Here is a 23,154-nt window from a genome sequence, read left to right as displayed (position 1 = left end):
CAGCTGGCTCAACAAGGGAATAAACCAGGACTGAAATTAGTAAAGAGCAAATTAAAAAAGAAAGATGTGGTGTAAAGCAGAACAGACTCACAGTTTATTTTAAAAACCTAATTTTATAGTGAAGTGGGAACGTGGGTCCTTGAACAGCAGTTACTTGTGTCTCACTTGGTCAACAACGGTTCTCATCTTCCTTTCCACACACAGTTCAAAGATCACTTTACTCATGAAGCTTCATTTTAATGAAAAGGCTTTACCTCATAACCAGTTAAATCTTAGAAATATTTTTTAAGATGAAAAAATGATTGAGGTGTACTATTATTTTTCCTACAGACAGCAGATGGCACTAGCTGGTAAGTGAATGGCAGACCCATGCAAATGGCATGAGCAACCAGCCCACACCAGCCCACACTCCCACCCAGAACCTGAATTAGAAAAGTAAATCTGCAGAATTCTTGAGAGTACACTTAATAAAGTTTACTGCACAACTGAAAAAGTCACACAATTATTGTAAACCACTGGCTCCAACTGGCTTCCAAAACCAACAGATGAAATGCTATCTATGCACTTACTTTATGTTTTAAATCCTTTTAAATATTGTTAGAGCCTACAAGGTCTTCCACTTTTACAAACAGCTACTATAAATAACACAAGAAAACTGCAATGGTGACTTTATGAAGTTTGTTACATATAAATTAGCTGGAGTATGTGACCAGCTACAGAAAGAGAAAAATTAAAAACATAAGTTGCATTAACAAAATCTTTTTTTTTAATAATTTTATTTTTAATGGGGTGACATCAATAAATCAGGATACATATATTCAAAGATAACAACTCCAGGTTATCTTGTCGTTCACATATGTTGGATACCCATCACCCAAAGTCAGATTGTCCTCTGTCACCGTCTATCTAGTTTTCTTTGTGCCCCTCCCCCTCCCCCTTTTGCTCTCCCTCTCCTCCCTCCCTTCATAACCACCACACTCTTATCAATGTCTCTTAGTTTTACTTTTATGTCCCATCTAATTATGGAATAATGCAGTTCCTGTTTTTTTTTGATTAACTTATTTCACTTCGTATAATGTTATCAAGATCCCACCATTTTGCTGTAAATGATCTGATGTCATCATTTCTTATGGCTGAGTAGTACTCCATAGTGTATATGTGCCACATCTTCTTTATCCAGTCATGTATTGACAGGCTTTTTGGTTGTTTCCATGTCCTGGCCACTGTGAACAATGCTGCAATGAACATGGGGCTGCATGTGTCTTTATGTATCAATGTTTCTGAGTTTTTGAGGTATATACCCAGTAGAGGGATTGCTGGGTCATAAGGTAATTTTATTTTCAGTTTTTTGAGGAACAACCATACTTTCTTTCATAATGGTTGTATTACTTTACATTCCCACCAACAGTGTATGAGGGTTCCTTTTTCTCCACAGCCTCTCCAACATTTGTTATTACCTGTCTTGTTAATAATAGGTAACCTAATAGGTGTGAGGTGGTATCTCATTGCAGTTTTGATTTGCATTTCTCTAATAACTAACGAAGATGAGCATCTTTTCATATATCTGTTGGCCATTTGTATTTCTTCCTGGGAGAAGTGTCTGTTCATGTACTCTTCCCATTTTTTTTATTGGATTGTTTGTTTGTTTGTTGTTGAATTTTATGAGTTCTTTGTATATTTTGGATATTAGGCCCTTATCTGAGCTGTTGTTTGAAAATATCATTTCCCATTTAGTTGGCTGTCTGTTTATTTTGTTATCAGTTTCTCTTGCTGAGCAAAAACTTCTTAGTCTGATGTAGTCCCATTCATTAATTTTTGCCTTCACTTCTCTTGCCTGTGGAGTCAAATTCATAAATGCTCTTTAAAACCCAGGTCCATGAGTTTAGTACCTATATCTTCTTCTATGCACTTAATTGTTTCACGTCTTATGCTTAGATCTTTGATCCACTTTGAGTTAATTTTAGTACAGGGGGACAGACTGTAGTCCAGTTTCATTCTTTTGCATGTGGCTTTCCAGTTTTCCCAGCACCATTTATTGAAGAGACTTTCTTTTCTCCATTGTGTGTTGTTGGCCCCTTTATCAAAAATTTTTGACTATATATATGTGGTTTTATTTCTGGACTTTCTATTCTGTTCCGTTGGTGTGAGTGCCTATTTTTCTACCAATACCATGCTGTTTTGATTGTCATGGCCCTATAATATAGTTTGAAGTCAGGTATTGTAATGCCCCCAGCTTCATTCTTTTTCTTTAGCATTGCTTTGGCTATTCGGGGTTTTTTATAGTTCCATATAAATCTGATGATTTTTTGCTCCATTTCTTTAAAAAATGTCATTGGAATTTTAATGGGAATTGCATTAAATTTGTATATTGCTTTGGGTAATATGGCCATCTTGATGATATTTATTCTTCCTAACCAAGAACAAGGTATATTCTTCCATTTCATTATACCTTTTTCGATTTCCCTTAAAAATGGTTTATAGTTTTCATTATATAAGTCCTTTACATTCTCTGTTACGTTTATTCCTAAGTATTTTATTTTTTTTGTTGCAATCCTGAAGGGGATTGTTCTTTTGAGTTCGTTCTCAAATGTTTCATTGTTGGCATATAGAAAGGCTATTGACTTCTGTATGTTAATTTTGTATCCTGCGACATTACTGCATTGGCTTATTGTTTCTAGCAGTCTTTTTGTGGATTCTTTGGGATTTTCAATGTATAGGATCATATCATCTGCAAAAAGTGATACCTTTACTTCTTCTTTTCTGATATGGATGCCTTTTATTTCTTTGTCTTGTCTGATTGCTGTGGCTAGAACCTCTAGTACCACATTACAGAAGAGTGTAAAGAGTGGACAACCCTGTCTTGTTCCTGATTTAAGGGGGAAAGCCTTCAGTTTAGTGCCATTTAATATGATGTTAGCTGATGGTTTATCATATATGGCCTTTATCATGTTGAGATATTTTCCTTGTATACCCATTTTGTTGAGAGTCTTAAACATAAAATTGTGTTGTATTTTATCGAAAGCCTTTTCTGCGTCTATTGATAAGATCATGTGGTTTTTGTTCTTTGTTTTGTTGATATGGTGTATTACGTTAACCCTTTTTTGTATGTTGAACCATCCTTGAGATTCTGGGATGAATCCCACTTGATCATGATGTATTAATTTTTTAATATGTTGTTGTATTCGATTTGCTAGTATTTTGTTTAGTATTTTAGCACCTGTATTCATTAGAGATATTGGTTTGTAGTTTTCTTTTTTTGTGCAGTCCTTGACTGGTTTTGGTATGAGGGTTATGGTGGCCTCATAAAATGTGTTTGGAAGTATTGCTTCTTCTTCAATTTTTTGGAAGACTTTGAGTAGAATAGAAACCAAGTCATCTTTGAATGTTTGATAAAATTCACTGGTATAGCCATCAGGGCCTGGACTTTTATTTTTGGGGAGGTTTTTAATTGTTTTTTCTATTTCTTCTCTACTAATAGGCCTGTTTAGGCTTTCTGCTTCTTCTTGACTCAGTCTAGGAAGGTTGTATTGTTCTAGGAATTTATCCATTTCTTCTAGGTTGTTGAATTTAGTGGCATAAAGTTTTTCATAGTATTCTACAATAATTCTTTGTATATCTACGGTGTCCGTGGTGATTTCTCCTCTTTCATTTTTGATTTTGTTTATATGAGTTCTTTCTCTTTTTTCCTTGGTAAGTCTTGCCAAGGGTTTGTCAATTTTGTTGATCTTTTCAAAGAACCAGCTCCTTTTTCTATTAATTTTTTCTATAGTTTTTCTGTTCTCTATTTTATTTATTTCTGCTCTGATTTTTATTATCTCCTTTCTTCGGCTGGTTTTGGGTTGTCTTTGTTCTTCTTTTTCTAGTTCTTTAAGGTGTGAAGTTAAGTGGTTCACTTGGGCTCTATCTTGTTTATTCATATATGCCTGAAGTGATATGAACTTCCCTCTTATCACTGCTTTTGCTGCATCCCATAGATTCTGATATGTTGTATTGTCATTTTCATTAGTCTGTATATATCTTTTGATCTCTGCACTTATTCCTTCCTTGACCCATTCATTTTTTAAAAGTATGTTGTTTAGTTTCCACATTTTTGTGGTATTTTTTTCCTCTTTTTTGCAGTTGAATTCTAGTTTCAAGGCTTTATGATCAGAAAATATGCTTGGTACAACTTTGATTTTTCTGAATTTGCTGATGTTGTTTTTGTGGCCCAACATATGGTCAATTCTTGAGAATGATCCATGTACACTGGAGAAAAATGTATACTCATTCACTTTGGGATGAAATGTCCTGTAGATGTCTATCATATCCAGGTGCTCTAATGTTTTGTTTAAGGCCACTCTATCTTTGTTGATTCTCTGTTTGGATGACTGATCTAGAGCCATCAGCGGTGTATTGAGGTCTCCAAGTATGATTGTATTTTTGTCAGTTTTTGTTTTAAGATCAATAAGAAGCTGTCTTATATATTTTGGTGCTCCTTGTTTTGGTGCATATATATTAAGAATTGTTATGTCTTCTTGATTCACTGTCCCCTTAGCCATTATGAAATGGCCATTTTTGTCTCTGAGTACTTTTGCTGTCTTGTAGTCAGCATTATCAGATATGAGTATTGTTATGCCTGCTTTCTTTGGATGTTATTTGCTTGGAGTATTGTTTTCCAGCCTTTCACTTTGAATTTTTTTTTATCCTTGTTACTTAGATGAGTTTCCTCTAGGCAGCATACAGTTAGATTTTATTTTTTAATCCATTCTGCTACTCTGTGCCTTTTTATTGGTGAGTTTAATCTGTTTACATTTATTGTAATTATTGACAATAGTGAGTTTCCTATTGCCATTTTATGTATTGCTTTCTGTTAGTTTTGTGTCTGGTTTGATCCTTCTCTTTCGTTTTTCTATCTTTTGTTTTTATTTGGTTGTATTCCATACATCTTTCTTCTCTTGCTATCTTTTTTATGTCATGTGCTTCTGTGGTGGTTTTTTCAATGGTGATTACCTTTAAGTAATGAAAAGGTTTCCTACCTTGTTCATTGTAGCACACTATTTTTGAATACTTTTGCACTCCATCATCCTTTGCTACTGTTAATCTCCATCCTCTCCCCCCCTTTCTTTTTGTTGTTGTCACAGTTTAAATTTGGTTTTATTGTGAACTTCTTGGAGCTTTTACTTGTGGCTTTCTTTTTTTTGTTCTTAGTATCTGATTGTAGAACTCCTTTTAGTAATTCCTGTAGTGGGGGTTTTTTGATGATAAATTCCCTCATCTTTTCTGTATCTGTGAATGTTTTTATTTCTCCTTCATATTTGAAGGATAGCTTTGATGGGTATAGTATTCGTGGCAGGAAGTTCTTCTCTTTCAGGACTTTAAATATTGGGGTTCATTCTTTTCTAGCTCGTAGAGTTTCTGCTGAGAAATCTGATGATAATCTAATGGGCCTTCCTTTATATGTTGTATTCTTCTTTTCCCTGGCTGCCTTGAGAATTTTTTCTTTGCCGTTGGTTTGTGCCAATTTCATTATGATATGCCTTGGAATAGGTTAGTTAGGGTTAAGAAAACTCAGAGTTCTGTTTGCTTCTTGAATTTGAGTCTTTAGTTCTTTCCACAGGCTTGGGAAGTTCTCATCTATTATTTATTTGAGTATGTTCTCCATTCCATTTTCTCTCTCTTCTCCCTCTGATATACCTATTATTCTTATGTTATTCTTTTTGATGGAGTCAGATAATTTTTGTAGGGCTATCTCATTTTTTAAAATTTTTGAGTCTCTTTCTTCTTCTCTCTTTTGTGCCTCAAGTTGCTTGTCTTCTATTTCACTAATCCTATCTTCTATCTGGCCTGTTCTATTAGCTAAGCTTGTTACCCCGTTTTTCAGCTCACTAATTGAGTTTTTCATCTGTGTTTGATTTGTTTTTATAGTTTCAATTTCCTTGGAAATATATTCTTTGTGTTTGTTGAGTTGTTTTCTGAGCTCCCTAAATTGCCTTTCTGTGTTTTCTTGTATATCTTGGATGATTTTTAGGATTTCTATCTTAAATTCTCTGTGATTTAGCTCCAATATATTAAATTTTTTCTCATAGATTTTTTCTCATCTAGCTGTGTTACCTCTCTCTCTTTTGTATCTATGATATTTGATTTTCTCTTCCTTAATGGCATCTGAGGGTGGTTTTTTTGGTAGTATTAATGAGATTTAATAAAGAATAAAAAATTAAAAAAATAAGCAATCAAAAAGAGTTGTTTTTTTTAAAAAATTAATAATGAAATAAAGAAAAATAAAATAAAAATTAAAAAAAAGAGGAAATTATTTTCCCCCCTCCTTTTTTTCTCTCCACTCCTCTCCCCTCTTTCTTGAGAAAATCTTGTGGTGAACTGTGAATTATATTGTACTAAATAGAACTAACAATGCCTGTAATGGAGGGCCTGAATTGGAGAGAAGTAATAAAGGGGTAAAAAAAAAGTTAAATAAATAAAAGAAAAAAAGAAAAAAAAAAGGAAGTATGGACCCACAAAAAGCAAATAAAAAAAATTGGGTGAAGAATAAATGATTTGCTTTTAGGTGTTGGTTGACTAAGAGTTATGATAAGAGAAATAAGAGGGAAACAGGAAAATGGGGGGACAAATTAAAAATTACTATTGTATTTAGTGGACCAAGAACTAGATAAAATGGAGCCAGGGATGGGAGCACTGCTAGTGTGTTAAAAAGGTGAAGTAAAAAAACCCCAAAATGCCACAAACATAAGTTTGAGTCCCAGATAAGATATTGTTTGTTATTGAGGTTTGAATGAGAGGAGACCTAAAGGAGAAAGGAAGAAACTAATATAGAGGGAGAAAAGAAAGAGAGAGAGAGAGAGAAAAAAAGAGGGAACCACTAAAAGAAGAAAAGAAAAAAGAGAAGAGAGAGAGAGAGAGAGAGTTAAGGGTTTTAGAGTGCAACCCTCATCGAGATAAAGGAAGAGGAAAGAAAAGATAATGGGAGATGTAACACTTATTGGTAGTGTAGTTCAAGGAGAGGAAAGAGCAAGTCCGGCAGAGAGTTAAATGACCAAATTGGAGGAGGAATAAAAAATGTCAAGAATGAAGATAAGAGAAACAAACAAACAAATATCATAAAATGGGATAGGCTATAAAGTCTGTGTATTATTCTTGATTTTGAGAGGTTATCTTCTTGCTTTTTCTTTTCTCTCCCTCTTCTTGGTTGGTGACCCTGTACCTCGGGTTCTGCCCCTTTGGCATGCTCAGGTAGAGGTTTTCAGTTGATAAGTCTCTATGTCGATGTCGTGTATTGTGCTTCAGTCTGGTTGGCAGTCGAGGCTCATTAGCATTTATAGGTTCCTCCAGTGAGAGAGTCCGTGTTCCTGGAGCCTTTCTCCTAGTCTTTCCTTCCTCAATTAGTAGCCTGATAATCCAGCTATGGGGTTGCTGCTGCCTCTGCCTGGATAGTAAGAGGCTCAAAGAGCTGGCAACTCTCCACTCTATTCCCACTCAGCACAGGGCTCTGGGTAAGGCTCAGTCAGTCAGAGCTGCTAGCATAATCAGGCGGGGTTTCCACCCACTCAAAGACCTCTGGCTCTGCCACTCTTTGGGATAACACGGGCGCGCAATGCCACGGCCCTTGGAGGAATCTCTTTTCCACTATCTGCGTGCGCAGATCAGGATATCTGGCCAGCAGTCTCACACTGAGTGAAACCCCCACCCGCATGGAAAAGTTTCGGCATTGGAATTGGCTCTCGCTCCGTCCCCGTGCACGGCTTTCCCAGGGCGCTGGGGCAGCCTGGAGATTCCGCTTTCGGCCCACACAGAGGCCTCTGACTCTGCCCCTCTGTGGGGTAACACGGGCGCCCACTCCTGAGGTGCTGGGAGGAACCTCTCGCTCACTCTCCGTGCGTGCCGACCAGGATATCAGGCCAGCCGCCTCACCCTCTGAGTGAATCCCCCTCCCGCACAGAAAAGTTCCAGCATTGGAATTAGTTCTCGCTTCCTCTCCATGCACAGCTTTCCCAGGGCACTGGGGCGGCCCAGAGATTCCACTTTTGGCCCACATAAAGGCCTCTGACTCTGCCTCTCTGTGGGACAACACGGGCGCACACTCTCGGGGCTTTAGAAGGAATCTCTCGCCCACTATCTGCGCGCGCTAACCCGGAGATCAGAAAAAATGGCTGCCACACTTGTCTTTCTTTGTCTAGGTTTGGTACGAGTGTTAGCTTGTATTGCCCGGGTTGCCACAGGAACAGTTTTTCCTCGGCCTGGATCTCTGTGCCACAGTCTGGTTCGGCCGTTTGTGCCGCAGCCTGGATCTATTCACCCCCTTTCCCCGCCTCAGTTTCTATATTCTCAGTTTTCAGTGAAAGCCGCCCTGTTTAGGTTAGTGAGGAATGCGGAGCATTTCTTACTCCCTATTTCCTTCGGGGTTTGATTATATATTTAGCCAATTTTTCGCTCGACCATACCTTCGGGTGTATTGCGAAACATCTGGAGGCTCCAAGGATAGGTTTTTCTGTTTGTGGTTGAAGATCTTGTTGAGTTTTGGGGGAGATTTACCAGTATCGCTTCCTACCGCGCCATTACTCTGACGTCATCTAAATTAACAAAATCTTAACCACAGAAAGGAGTTTTGTCCAACAAGCATCTCCAGAGGACCCTGGACAGCCAGGTCAGATGCTGCTCAGATCAGGACACAGACCCCTGCTTCCTTTCTGGGCTCACCATTTCTCACAGATTGCTGCTTCTTCCTAGAAGTCCTTTATTTTCCCTGCTTATCTACTGAGTGGGTGGGTTTCCAGGCTCTGCACAAAAAGGGCTGGTCATACAGGCTGCTTTTAATGTGATTCCCCAGCACCCATCCAAAGCAGGCCCCTGGGCACAGTGGCCCCTCCCTCAGCCCCCTCCACCCCCACCCCACCCCACCTCAGGACCCTCCCTGACTGCTCTTCACACCACATGCTCTGACTTAGTGTGGATTCCTCAACTCCCCCCTACTGCTTGCACATTCTTTGATGGCAGAAGTGACTCATTATTTAGTGTCATATGCTCAGTAATTTAGCAATTTTTGCTACACAGCAGTTGTTTGAAATGGTTTGCAGGATGAAAAACATTCATGACATAATATTTCAGCAATGGAGGTTAAATTAACTTTTAGAAAGATTAAGACTCATCCAAGTCACAAAGTAGCAGACTGCACTCACACAATCTAAATCCAAAATGAAACTCCTGTGAAACGCTATTCACTGGGAAGCTTTACTTCTCTTTGCAAGCTCTGAAACAGAGTTGCTCTGAAACAAGGGTTCTCTCTCCTGAGAGGCTGTGCCAGTACAATGTGCCTAGGCAGGTGAAGAACCCTATTCAAGATCATCACTGCACTCAGGCTGAGTAACTGCCTGCACTGCATCCTGAGACAGCTAGAAATGTGCCTCCACAGGCTGCAGGTGGCAGCAGGCTGTGCTCTATGTCAGGTAACCAGCAGCACAGGGTCAGGCCTGTCCCATGGCAGATGGGAACAGGCATCCCTGAGGGCCCCTCCACACCCCCCCTCACCCCACACCCCTCCCCCACCCCCACCCCCCACGAAAACATCTGAACCATGACTACCACCACTCAGGGAGCTAGACTCCTTAGTAACTCTGTCCCATAACTTTGAATCATCTTCAACAAACCTAAAAAACAATCACATTTTGAAAGTGCTGAACTTTTGTTCTCATTTTATTTTACTGCAGATTATGTACAGAAGGGACACAGACTGTCCACCATGATGAAACAACTTCTGTGCAAAACTGTAAATCTAAAAATGCCATTTGAAAAATAGCACACCACAAACAAAAACAACTGATAAGTTAAAAGATTTTATGCCTAAATGTTTCCATTTTGGTAAGATTATGGGCTGGTAATAACCACATATAGAAACCAAGTACAAGACAAGTTTCAAGTACTTAATTACAATATTATCAAGTTGTTAACATAGTATCTTTTATTACAAGCTTATGATATTTTCCTAAGTAGAGCACAAAAAAAAGCAAACAAACCCTAATTGTTGAAACTTACATTATTGCACTCGCCAAGGAAATACAGTGTGAATCCATCGGCTTTGGTGGCTGTCAGGTAACAGAGGAAGAAACACGATGAATAGAGGAGCACAGGGCAGGCTCTCCAGGGTGAGCTCCACGGGAGCCTTCTCAGTGGTCTGTGAACAAACATCACTCGAGCCACACAGCACGCAGAACAGAGTGGCAGCACACGGAACAGAGTGGCTTACTGCTTCACTCAGTTACATAGAGTATTTTCATTCACATTTATCAGCTATTGCAAATTTTAAGATGTGACCACCTTAAATAATATAGTCCTCAGTGTACTGTTTAATAACATATTTGTCAAACATTAAAATCAGTATTAAAAATATTTTTAAAATTTAGGCCCTGGCCGGTTGGCTCAGCGGTAGAGCGTCGGCCTGGCATGCAGGAGTCCTGGGTTCGATTCCCAGCCAGGGCACACAAGAGAGGTGCCCATCTGCTTCTCCACCCCTCCTCCTCTCCTTCCTCTCTGTCTCTCTCTTCCCCTCCCGCAGCCGAGGCTCCATTGGAGCAAAAGATGGCCCCGGCGCTGGGGATGGTTCCTTGGCCTCTGCCCCAGGCGCTAGAGTGGCTCTGGTGGCGATGCCTCAGATGGGCAGAGCATCGCCCCCTGGTGGGCGTGCTGGGTAGATCCGGGGTGTGCCGGGTGGATCCCGGTCGGCTGCATGCAGGAGTCTGTCTGACTGCCTCCCCATTTCCAGCTTCAGAAAAATATAAAATATATATATATATATATTTTTAAATTTGGTAATTGTATTTAATTGTTAAGGTATTAAAAGCACTGGAATTGATATTCATAATATTGAATGACCAATATAAGCACCAACCAAGAAGAATTATGTACCTGTGTGTGTCATCACTGAGAATGACATAGTTTGGCTTTTCCAAAATGACTTCAGGGCCATCTGACGGCAATGACCAGGGCGGTCAGTAGACTAAATCTTGAAGGAGTTGCCCCAACTGAAGGTGGTTTACCCCCTTCTGACCTGTGTGGCCTTTGTAAAAGGTCTGGCCTGTCTTTGCCAAAGCCTTCTTGCCAGTAAAATGGTGATAATCATATACAAAGAGACCAAATCAATTTAAGATGCTTCTTCCTTACAAATTAATGATTTCTTGTATAAATGTGATTTAATTCAATAAAACTATATAAAGAAAACCAAGTTTTAATTAGAAGACATAGTATATTCCATTTAAGCATCAGGCAGATACAGTTTTTGGCGTTCTGGTAGTTATATAATAGAATATTTTCATCTTACATTTAACCCAAGAATAGCAGTACCTGAATGATGCTCATGTGACTGGACAAGGACACCGTCTGGGCCCTTTCCTGCAGTGAGACAAGGACTCCAGGCTCCGGTGTCCACCCTAGGGGACTGTGAGGGCCTTACCCACTTGGATGATGTGGCTAAGCTTGTACAGGATCAAAGGTGATGTTGCCTCCCGTGTCCAGCTGCTGCTCTATGTAGCTACTCAGCTCCTACACCATGCCCTGCATGTTTGTGTCTTGGTACTTTGAAAAAAAAAAGAAAAAGAAAAAGAAACAGCACAATTAAATATAATAAAATAAAAGTTTCTTAGTTTGTAAAAAATGTATACTATCTACATATATGACTTGATATACTGGCCCCTGGTTATGCTTTCATAGAGCATGACTTAATATAGTCTACTATAAAAACTGATTGCAAATTAAAAATGTTATTACTTACTTAGAATTATCTTTAGACTTCATGTATGCCTATTACATTAAATATCAAATGTTACAAATTACAAATTTGTTTCTAAAGTTGTATATCTTATGTAGCAAGCAACCTGATCAGTAAACAATAGTGCAGAAGTTGGCTGAGTGAAACATTGTGAGAGGCTAGAAAAGTCACCCTTATGCACTGCCCCAGGTGAGACCAAGTTTATTACTGTCCTGTCCCCTGCACCGGTGTGGCTACCACCCAAGTCCCACCCCAATGCTCCACTAAAACAGGCCAGAGCTCATCCTATCCCCCCCACCATGTTGCCACAGTGGTCCCCCAGCAAACCCAGGCCTCAGGCATGGTCCAGGCCCCGGAAACACAGCAGGTAGACAGGGCCTGGCAAGAAGGCAGAGGCTGAGCTAGAGCGACTCTGGGTACCAGCACCACTGTGTCTTCCCCAAATGCCCTAGTTCTGACAGAAGCTTCCCTCCATCCAGCTCATCTTCCTAGGCCTCCTCTCCACAACAGTCCAAGGAGAACTTGAAAAATAAAATGCAAATTCTTTCACTGCCAGGCCTCCAAGACCCCTGGGCTTCCCAAGCACTTAGAATAACAGACAGAATGCATGGTGTCCTCCCCCACCACACAGTGGGGGGTTCTCCATCTCAGAAGCTCTCAGACATCCACTTCCCCCCTGACCAAGTGGCACCTTTCTCTGACATGGCCTGCAGCTGTTGTCTGGAGCACTGTTCTCAACAGACACATGTGGGGTGGATAAATGGAGGGAAGGATGAGGGAATGAGTTCACCATGCCAGAGTCTGCTCCACACAGGCCCTCCTCTAAACACGCTGGAGGAGGAGGGAGACTAAACTCCAGTCCTGGCGAAGCCTACATTCCAGGTATAAGAGAAGGAACAGTAACTGCACAGCATGGGAGAAGACCAGAGGCATGACACAAGGTAGGCAGCAGGGTGAAAGCGGGTTCCCTTTTCAGCAGGACCTGGGAAGGCAGGCTCAGTGATATGGGACTTACAGATGGACTTCAGGGGCACCAGACACCCTGAATGCCTGCAGCATGCCGATTGGCCCCCAGCTGTCTTGGACGAAGTGCTGAGCACCCACCAGCTCCCTCTGCCTCTGTCCTACAGAAGGACTCCAGGGCCAGCAGCCCCAGAATTGGACTGTGGAGGACGATGTGTAGGAGGTCCAGTACACACCAAAAAGCATGATGAGATCTAGCCTAACAAAGACTGGGTCTCAGGGGCTGAAACAGAGAAAAAGGGTAGCAATGGATGAAAGAAAGTTCTGGGTTTTTTTTGTTTTTTTTAAAAAAAACTACATTTATTTTTTTTCTAGAATATAGACCTGGACCAGCTTTTTCATTTTTCATACTTGGGGGAGCCGTGGACTCAGGAGTTCTTCTTCTGGGAATCTATCCAGAATCCTGGTTGGAGAGATAACTCCAATTGTAGCCATCATGCACTGGCAATAAGCGTATGCTGACTCACTGCGGCCACCATCTGCCCAGGGCCCTTCCTCCTCATTCTTCAAGCCCACACAGCTAGCATGCTGGGTGTTGTTTCTCAATAGCTCTTTAGCCAAGGATATATGTGGTTCAGAAGTATTGTTGTTATAGTTCTGATGAGCTGGGTCTTGTTTCTCAGAGTCTTTGGCTCCTTCCAAAACATCACTGAGAACTTGTATGTATTCAGTTGCACCTTTAAGGATATCAACTTTGCTAGGCTTCCTGCTTTGAGGAAGAAATGGCACCAGTGCCTTCAGTTTGGCAAAACCTTGGTTGAGATTTTTTATCCGCTGGCGCTCCTTGGCATTGGCCACGCGCCGCCGCTCCAGCACCAACTGGAGGTCCTCAGTAGACGAGTAGTGGCCGGAGGGCAGGTGCTTGAGCCGGCAAATAGCGGCCAGCTGCGGCAGTGGCCCGAACTGCTCCCGCAGCATGTCCTCCAGCACTTCAGCCGCCAGGGTGGCGAGGGAGCTGGGCACGGCGTCCATGGCGGTAGGCTCTTTTTTTAAAAAATTAAATTTAATGGAGTGACATTGGTCAATAAGAGTACACAGGTTTCAGGTGAACATATCTGTAACATCTGAACTGTTGATTGTGTTGTGTGCCCATCACCCAGAGTCAAACCACTTTCCATCATCGTATATTTGTCCCTCTTTACTCTTCGTTCCTCCAGCCCCTACTCCCTCAACCTTCTCCCCCTGGTAACCACCTCACTTTTATCTATGGCCATGGGTCTCAGTTTTATATCCCACCTATGTGTAAGATCATATAGTTCTTAGCTTTTTTTGATTTACTTATTTTACTTCATATTATGTTCTCAAGGTCCATTCATGTTGGCATAAATGGAAATATGTCATTATTTCTTATGGCTGAGTAGTATTCCATTGTATAAATGTACCACATCTTCTTTATCCTATCCTCTACTGAGGGACACTTTGATTGTTTCCATGTCTTGGCCACTGTGAATAATGCTGTGGTGAACATAGGGGTGCACGTGTCTTTGTGTGCCAGTGTTTTTAAGTTTTTTAGGTAGATTCTCAGTAGAGGGATTGCTGAGTCATATGTTAGTTCTAGCCTTAATTTTTTGAGAAACCACCATTCCATTTTCCATAATGATTTTACCAGTTAATATTCCCACCATCAGTGAATGAGGGCTCCTTTTTCTCCACAGGCTCTACAACATTTATTCACTGTCTTGTTCATAATAAATGATTTAACAGGTGTGAGGTGGTATGTCATTGTAATTTTGATTTGCATTTCCCTAATAGTTAGTGAAGATGAGCATCTTTTCATGTTTCTGTTGGCTATTTGCATGTCTTCTAAGAAGACATGCAAATCTGTTGTCTGTTCAGGTCCTCTCCTCATTTTTAATTGGATTATTTGCTTGCTTGTTGTTGAGCTTTGTGTGTTCTTCATATATTTTGGATATTAACACCTTATTGGAACTCTTTGTAAATATTATCTCATTTGGTTGGCTGCCTTTTGGTTTTGTTGTCAGTTTCTTTTTCTGTGCAGAAGCTTTTTAGTTTGATATAGTCCCATTCATTTAGTTTTGTCTTTACATCCCTTGCCTATGGGGTCAAATTCATAAAATGTTTTCTTTAGCCAAGATCCATAAGTTTAGTACCTATGTTTAGGTCTTTGATCCATTTTGAATTAATTTTTGTGCATGGGAAAATCTATAACAAGTTTCATTCTCTTGCATATCGCTTTCCAATTTTTCCAGCTCCATTTATAGAAAAAGCTTTCTTTTCTCCATTGTCAAAGATGATTTGTCCATATATATATGGTTTCATTTCTGGGCTCTTGATACTGTTCCATTGGTCTGTATGTCTGTTTTTCTGCCAATACCATTATATTTTTATTATCATAGCTCTGTAGTATAATTTGAAGTCAGGTAGTATGATACCTCTGGCTTCATTCTTTTTCCTCAGGGTTGCTTTGGCTATTTGGGTTCTTCTGTGATTCCATACAAATCTGGTGATTTTCTTTGTTATATTTATTTTAAAATTTACTTTGGAATTTTGATGGGGATTGCATTAAATTTGTGCATTACTTTGGGTAACTGAACATTTTAACTACATTAATTCTTCCAATCCATGAACATGAACTATTTTTACATTTCATTGTATCTTTCTCAATTTAATAATTTTGTATTTTTCAGTATACAAGTCCTTCACAACCTTTGTTAAGTTTATTCTTAGATATTTTTGTTATTGTTGTTACAATTGTAAAAAGAATTTTTAAAATTCATTTTCTGAAGTCCTACTGTTGGCATACAGATAGCAGTGGACTTTTGTATATTGATTTTGCATCCTGCCACTTTACTATATTTGTTTGTTTCTAATAGTTTTTTGGTGGGGTGTTCACTATGCCCGTCAGTTTGGCTGAGATCTGGTCCTGATGTGGCTGACACTGAACATCACTGAAACGCCAAAGGTCCCAGGCACATGATCCAGTCTTAGCCAGGTGGGAGTGCAGAATGGATTTATTCAGTAGGACCTGTTTACCTAGCCCCTAGGCATGTCCCATGACACATCCGTCCCTGAGGCTATGAGTTGGGTGTTCCTGAGACTGCTGGACATTGTGCAGAGCTCTGTGGTGAGGGTCCCAGCAGGTCCTCAGCCCCCTGTGGTAACTAGAGTTTTACAGACACATCTGGAAAACACATCCTCAGAACCTGGCAGGATTCCCACACTGTCGGGTCCCTACCTGCGAAAGGGGTGGGGAATCTGAGGAACAGCTCACCACACAGCACGAACAGAGAGAGGCCCTTTAATGCAGCTGTGTGCAGTGCTCAGACTGATGGCCAGCTGCTCACCATCTATTGGACAGGAAATGTCACACACAAGTGAGAACCAGAGACATTCTGGGACATGGGCACTGATCATGAGGTTTCCTTTAACCATGTCTCTGGGCTTTCGTTTTCTCAACTGTGTAACATGAATGTTGAAATGGATTCTTTTTAAACTTTTTAATACTAGCTATGATCGTCAATGAACTAGGATTTTAATTTGTGCTGTCATTTAAGCTTCAATTTCTAATCTTTAACCTCACAGTCGGGTTACTACACCCTGTTTCCTTTGATTACATAAGTATTACAAGATCAAAATGTTTTATGATAATTGCTATTCATATTAATGTAATGTTAACTCTCAAATATTGAAGGATTATCTATATAGTGGATTATTCAAACCATCATCCACTAACACTTAGATGGCACATATAAATGTGAAATCATAAGCTGATCTGTCACTCCTGAGTGCTAGTGTTCTGGGACAGGCAGAGGGAGCAGGTGGGGACAAATGTCAAGTCATGTGTCTCTAAGATGCTCTTATGAAAACAACACAATGAAAAAAGCTTACTAAGGGAACAATTCAGTTCAGTTCTATGAACCTTTAATTCTGTGGCTTGAGTATCAAAAATTTACAATAGAATATTAATGACATTGTTAAGAACTGGTATTTTCAAAACATTTTTTATTATTTAATTAAATGTATTGGGGAAACTTGGTTAAGAGCATACAGGTTTCAAGTGTACATGTCTATGATACATAATCAGTATAGTGCATCATGTGCCCACCACCCAGTCACTCTCCTCCTGTCACCATGTATTTGAGCCCCTTTACCCTTCACTGCCTTATGCCCCTCCCCTCTGGTGACCACCATGCTGTTCTCCACCTCTATGAGTTTTTGTTTTTGTTTGTGTTTGTTTGTTTTTAACTGCACAAAGTTCTTTCACTGCCTTTGTTATATGACTTCTTATAGAAGATGTTTCATTGGTCATTTAGGTTAAAATAAAACCTTAAACTGAAACAGTAATTTGATAATCCAATTTAACAATGTGTATTAAAATCCATGAAATACTCATGTCCTTTGACTCATGACCTCAGGCCTCAACATGTTTCCTCAGGAAACATTTACAGGATAAAAACTGCTAAAGACATAATCAGCCTATGAAAAATCAGAAACAATTTAAAGCTCCACACATAGAATGAGAAAGTAAAAGTCATCAGAGAGAACTCAATGGCATATTTGTAGTCAAAGATAATATTGGACAGCATAATACCATAAAAATACTTACGGCATAGTACAATGCAAAAAGCAAAAATAAAAACTATGTAAATGCGTTCATGTAAAGAAAAAACTAGAAGGAAATATTACTTACTGATATTACTGACTGGCCAGAGAGATCAAGGCCTGTTAATGAATGGATAACCCTTTCCAGAACCTCACTCACGAGCTCTGCACATCTGTCCACCAGGCCAACCCCCAGCTGCTCCCTTCTCTACCAAAGCCTCCCTCTAGCCCTGGAGGTCACTACCAATCCCTGCAATTCCTCTGTAACCTCCAAGGCCTCCGAGAGAAACAATCTGTTACTTTTCTGCCCTAACGGAAACTTTCCTGCCTTCCTGATGGGACGGCTTTCTTGACTAGAACTATCACATAACGTAAAATGAACCTGTAGGATGCATGGACATGGGTGTTAAGCAGATAATTCAGAAATGTCTTTATAAACACAGTAATAAGTAGTATACAAATATGAACAGAAGACCAGCTCTTCCAGGAAAACCAGAAATTGGAATTCCACGACCTTGCCTCACCTCACTCTAATAAACAGCCAAAGAAGAAAACGCAGAGAACATGGGCCACTCTGGCAGCCACATGCCATAAATTTCAAGGCAACTTCACCAAACAGAATACCAATGAAGCCAAAGTGAGGAGTCCTAAAGGCTTACTTAAAATTTCCTTTCCCAAGAAACGGCACTGTTGCTAAAGTAAATGATGAATACTCTGGGAAATCAATGGCAGAGGATCCCATCTCACAAGATGCGCACAGAGGCTCCCACACTCTCCAGCAGGGGGGCCCTGTGGCAGAAATACACTGAGTGGTAAGAGCAGGGAAACTGCAGGATGACTGACAGAACCAGCACCCAATCACTAACCTGCATGGACAGGTCCTCCTCTGGACCAGCTGGTTACAAGGAAAACAGGGAGATGGAACTCGGATTCCAGGAGAGCAATTCCTTCCTATCAAACCAGAGCATCCGCAGAGGTGGACATCCCCTGTGGGAAAGCCCAGTGCTCCATTCCCAAGACTGAAGTGGTGCTGTTGACTCTCGCCAGCCCTCCAACCTAGGATCTAACAGTAGAATTGTAATTGTATTTACATTCATAGTAAGCAGAGACAAAGAAATTCTAACTACAAATACCAAGCCTAACACCATTTCAGGATAAACATTAAAAAAAGAGAGATCAGCAAATGACTTCTCAACAAGTATTGCAACATTATAAAAAGAAGAAAAGCTTACCAAAAATACACAAGGTGTTAGGATTATAGCAGTACAGCCAGGGAAATCTCAATTCAGATGCTATCCAAGGATGAATTTACTACAAATTAATGGTAGCAAAGTGTCTGCTCTTCATCCTTAAAAAATTAAAGCATTAACAGCAAGAAATTCTCAGTGACTTCCTAAAAAAGACTGAAATTAAGGGAAAGCACCAAAATAAAGAAGTAAATTCAAGTTAAAAGAGCCACTGTGAATGAGTCTTTATAAATGCAGTTATAGTTTACAAATAGGAACAGAAGACCAGCTCTCAAAATTCAACCCAAAGCCCATGCGGAGGACAACAGGCCTTTCTCCTGCCCCCACCCCCATGTCCATGTGCGCTCTGTCCCCCCTACCCTGCGATACCCCCCACCCTCTGGCTCCTCCTCTAGAGGCTCCCTAGTCCCTTCAGACACCCTCTGCTCAAAGGCCAACTCATTAGCACCCTGTCTTGCGACCTTGGGTATGTAGATGAGCAGGAAGGCCATGCCCAGCCCACCTTCCTTCCTTGTCCCTTTATTCTCCTCTAGTCCTCTATGCATCACCATATCTACCACTACACACACACATGATTTTCACAGTCACTTCCACAGTACGAGAGCCAGAGCCCTACACTGCTGAGCAGCATATGTCCAGCTCCTAGAACACAAATGCTCAACATCTGTGAACAGAGTGGCAGGAGGTGGAAGACAAAGAGAGAGAGAGAGAGAGAGAGAGAGAGAGAGAAAAGGAAGAAAGGAGGGAATAAAGAAAGAAGGGGGATAAAAGGATGCGGGTCAGCTTAGAGATCTGACTCGACTTTGGGTAAAAAGCTAGCTTAGTTTACTAAGAAATCAAGAACCAGAAGTGTCCTATAATTTCTTTAAAAAGCTAATTTTCCCTTAAAGCTCTATTCCAGATCCACAGCTTCCAAGGGCTCTCTGCCACCTCCTCTCGCTGGTCCCAGAACACAGCATCCTGTAAATTCAGGTCGGAGGTGCCACCTTCTGAAATGCACTGTGACACACTTTACACGGTGCACATCTGCCCAGATCCCGGGCAGCCAAACAGGGAGACACACATCACAAGTGGGCCTGTTCGCTCCAAAAGATGGACACAGGCCTTTCTGTTCAAAGAGCACTCTCATGGGGGAGGGGCACAGCCTCTTAAGAGTTGGCACAAAAAAAAAAAGTGAGATCAATACTAACACATGACAATTAAGGAGAGGAACTTTTGTGAGCAGGATGTCAGAGAAACCCCGAGTGCCCAGGGCTGTGATGCTCAGCCTCCCACAGTGCATGCTGCTAACAACAAATGTGCTCAAACAGAACTGAAAAAGTTGCACTCACCACCTCTAGACCTTAATTCCAACTTAAAACAATGGCATACTGTTTTATAAAACAAATTCTGAGTAGTCAAATAAGCATTGATCAAGATATGGGGTAAGTTCAGAAAAAAAAATTAAGAAATCCAGGCAACTGATACTATCCAAGGTTTTCAGTACATTGATTTAGTGTTTCTCAACCAGAGATGCACTTTCTCCAAATATGGCACAAAATGCAAGAGCCTCACAAAACAACTGCAAAGGAAACTCATGTGCACCATCCTATCACGGCCTGTCATGACCCTGTGGAGAGCAGGGAAGGAGGTGCTGTCACAGCAAGAGCATATGGCCATGTCACTAACCGGTCCCCGATGTGTTGGGGCAACACTGTGCAAAACTAAAACACACAGAAATGTCTTTAATAAAAACTGGGCTCTTTGTCTAAACAACTGTTCGACCCAAATAGAAGCCGGCTTACACTTAAGGAGTGTGCTGTAGAGCAGAGTCAGTTATGACTCTGTGGCACCAAGTCTTTATACGTGGGGACACTGAAGGTGAAGGGACAGCTCCAGCAAGTGGGGAACAGGGTTGACACACAGGCAGAGGCGAGGTGTCGCAAAGAGCTCTCAGCTTTGTCGTCACACACGGGCTCCTCAGAGACCTGAGATAGCAGAGTGCCCAACATCAGCACACGGGGCCTCAGGACTCTGTCCAAGTCCATTTTCATCCTCAAGCATCGCTCTTTAGCCTCTGCTGCTCACATAAGATGCAAACATTCTTGGCTGATGCTTTTGCCCCTTGAAACACCCTGAAGCACTTGTACGTGGGGACTTTCTAACCAGAAGAAGCTCTGTCGATCTGAAGCTCACAGGAAGGTGCCCAAGGAAACCCTGAGACATGCAGGAACATTCAGAGTCTTCCAGGACAGAAGACCCTGGTCATTTTAGAGAGTTCTTCCTTCAGATAATTCATAATAAAGGAAAGTATCTGCATACATGGTGATACTAAAGCACTTCAGGTTAGGGTTTAGGACAAAGAGTGAGTGATCTGTTATATATAGAAGGCTGCATCAGATACAAGTCAGACTGGTCATTTTCCATATTTAATACACATTTAATATCTGTATCTGTGTACAGGATACATAATAAACTTACTCTGCATATGTAACTCACTACCCTGTTATAGTATAATATTAAAACTGTATGCTATCAATAAATGCTTTCAGGACTTGTGCCCATGAGCTTTTAAGTTTATTAAGTCTCTTAAACACCAAATATTTCTCTCAGACATGAGAACAATTCACTCAACAGTTCTAGAAGGACTGAAAAAAACCATGTCCTTGCTACATTAGTCACCACTGTTCTCCCAAAGAGAAGGCACAGGGATGCAGAGGCAGGGACTAGCCAGGTCACACGTGACACTGTCCCAGAGTGCTGGACAGCAATGAGGTGGCTTCTGTCATGCAGGCTGAGTGACAGTGGTCGTGTGCCAATGCTGTCTTGGTACTGCCTAACTTACAGTTTGTCACCAAAGGCTAAACTTAGTCTCCGTGTGCACTGTCAAAGCTGCCACAGTTGGAAGCTGACTCAGAAGCCCCTCTGCAGGCCAAACAAGTGCCCCTTCTACTGCTCTCAGCCAAAGACTTTCGAACAGCAACTTCCCCTCCTGCCTGAGCTCTGGATAGTGAGTGACATGGGGCGGGGCCACACAGCTCTGTCACTAGTCCCAATACTGTGACATGTCAGAGCCCTGCGGGAGCACACAGGAGGATCCATGTCCCCCATGGTGGTGGCAGAGACTGTGTCCACAGCACTTACCCTGCTGATCTCCTTAGGAGCTGTCTAATCTGGGGGAGGGAGAAGAAAAGAGAAAGACACAATTAGAACCTCAGAGCAGAGTCCAGAGCACAGAGCACGTCCTCTTCTCTCAGTCAGCAAGAGGTCCCTCTGCTACGCCTCCTCTTACACAGTCTAAGAACTTGGTTTTCAAAATCTGTCAATAAAGGCTAAACATAGTAAGTTTAGAGCTAGATGTTCAGCAGTAGGTGTTCAATAAGCAGTGCCTATGTTTTATCTTCTTTATTGATACATACTTGCTTATGTTTTTTCCTTATAATTCTACAATACACATTTGAATATCGCAGCTGACATTCCTAAGAACAAGCACGCTATAGGACAAATATTTACCATCTACACTTAAAGCACAGCACAGAAATATGCCATTTAATCTTCAACTCCTAACCCTCCATTATCTCTTAAACCTCTCTGAAGATTAATCTATTTGATTTAATCATCACAAGTTTATTAATAGATTCTAAAGCTAAAGAGGTTTGTATATTATTAATATTTTTTTAAGTTTTTTATTTTGACAGAGACAGAAAGAGAGAGACATAGAGAGGGACAGATAGGGACAGACAGACAGGAAGGGAGAGCAATGAGAAGCATCAATTCTTCTTTGTGGCTCCTTAGTCTCTTTAGTTGTTCATTGATTGTGTTCTCATATGTGCCTTGACTGGGGGGGGGAGCTCCAGCAGAACGAATCACTTCTTGCTCAAGCCCGTGACCTTGGGCTCCTGTCTATGATCCCATGCTCAAGCCAGCAGCCCTGCGCTCAAGCCAACAACCTTGCCGTTTTGAACCTGGGTTCTCTACATTCCGGTTCAGCACCATATTCACTGTGCCACTGCCTGGTCAGGTATCTTAAGTTTTATCTAAGACATTTGCTGAGCTGGTTGAGCATCCAGGTGATGAAAAGGCACGTCAGAAAAGAGCAGCTGTACAGCAGTTCCCTACTAGGCCTGCGGGAGCTAGCCCACTGAGACCCGCTGGGCTCCCCACACTCCACCACTCATCATTAAGATGTGAGTTAGTTCAAGCGAAGAAAAGCCTGAATGTCCCGACATCTGCAAACAAACACACCCTTCACTTCTTTCTCTAGGTGCTCAGTGTTTCTCAGACTCTGGTGTGCACAAAAGATTCTCTACCAGCATGGATTTGTAACAACTCTTCTACCCCCCAAAATGGGTAGTTTAAATTCTCTGAAAGAAAGAAAACTTTACCAACAGCTGACCTCTGGAATTTTTACTACATGCTCTGAATGAGAAATGCACGCTCTATCTCTTTCTCCTGCTAAGAAGTCAAGTAATCCTCTACATGAGCATCCAGTCCACTGCATTAGAGAGGAAATCCATGACCACAGTGAACCCTCCCAGAAGGGCTCCTGCCTCCTCCCCTGTATGTGGAATTCTCATTTAGTTGATCTCTTTG

General features: G+C 41.1%; 1 protein-coding gene and 1 long non-coding RNA gene across 2 annotated transcripts; both read right to left on the bottom strand.

Moving 5' to 3' along the window:
• Positions 1–9,808: 9,808 nt before the first annotated feature.
• On the bottom strand, positions 9,809–21,734 carry LOC136404464 (uncharacterized). The gene is made up of 3 exons (XR_010751255.1): positions 21,706–21,734; positions 11,326–11,556; positions 9,809–10,159 (listed from the first exon to the last, which is right to left on the bottom strand). It is a non-coding gene; the product is annotated as an uncharacterized lncRNA (long non-coding RNA).
• On the bottom strand, positions 13,118–13,744 carry LOC136403328 (factor in the germline alpha-like). The gene has a single exon (XM_066381966.1). The coding sequence runs from the start codon at positions 13,742–13,744 to the stop codon at positions 13,118–13,120; it is 627 nt and encodes a 208-aa protein (XP_066238063.1).
• Positions 21,735–23,154: the final 1,420 nt, after the last annotated feature.

Source organism: Saccopteryx leptura, chromosome 4 (assembly GCF_036850995.1).
Source record: "Saccopteryx leptura isolate mSacLep1 chromosome 4, mSacLep1_pri_phased_curated, whole genome shotgun sequence".
NCBI lineage: Eukaryota > Metazoa > Chordata > Mammalia > Chiroptera > Emballonuridae > Saccopteryx > Saccopteryx leptura.
Note: the sequence above shows the minus strand (reverse complement) of the source record. Positions and strands in the feature narration are given on the sequence as shown.

Bases quoted from the DNA above. Each gene is read 5' to 3' on its own strand.
- LOC136403328 (XM_066381966.1), bottom strand. From the start codon at position 13,744: ATGGACGCCGTGCCCAGCTCCCTCGCCACCCTGGCGGCTGAAGTGCTG.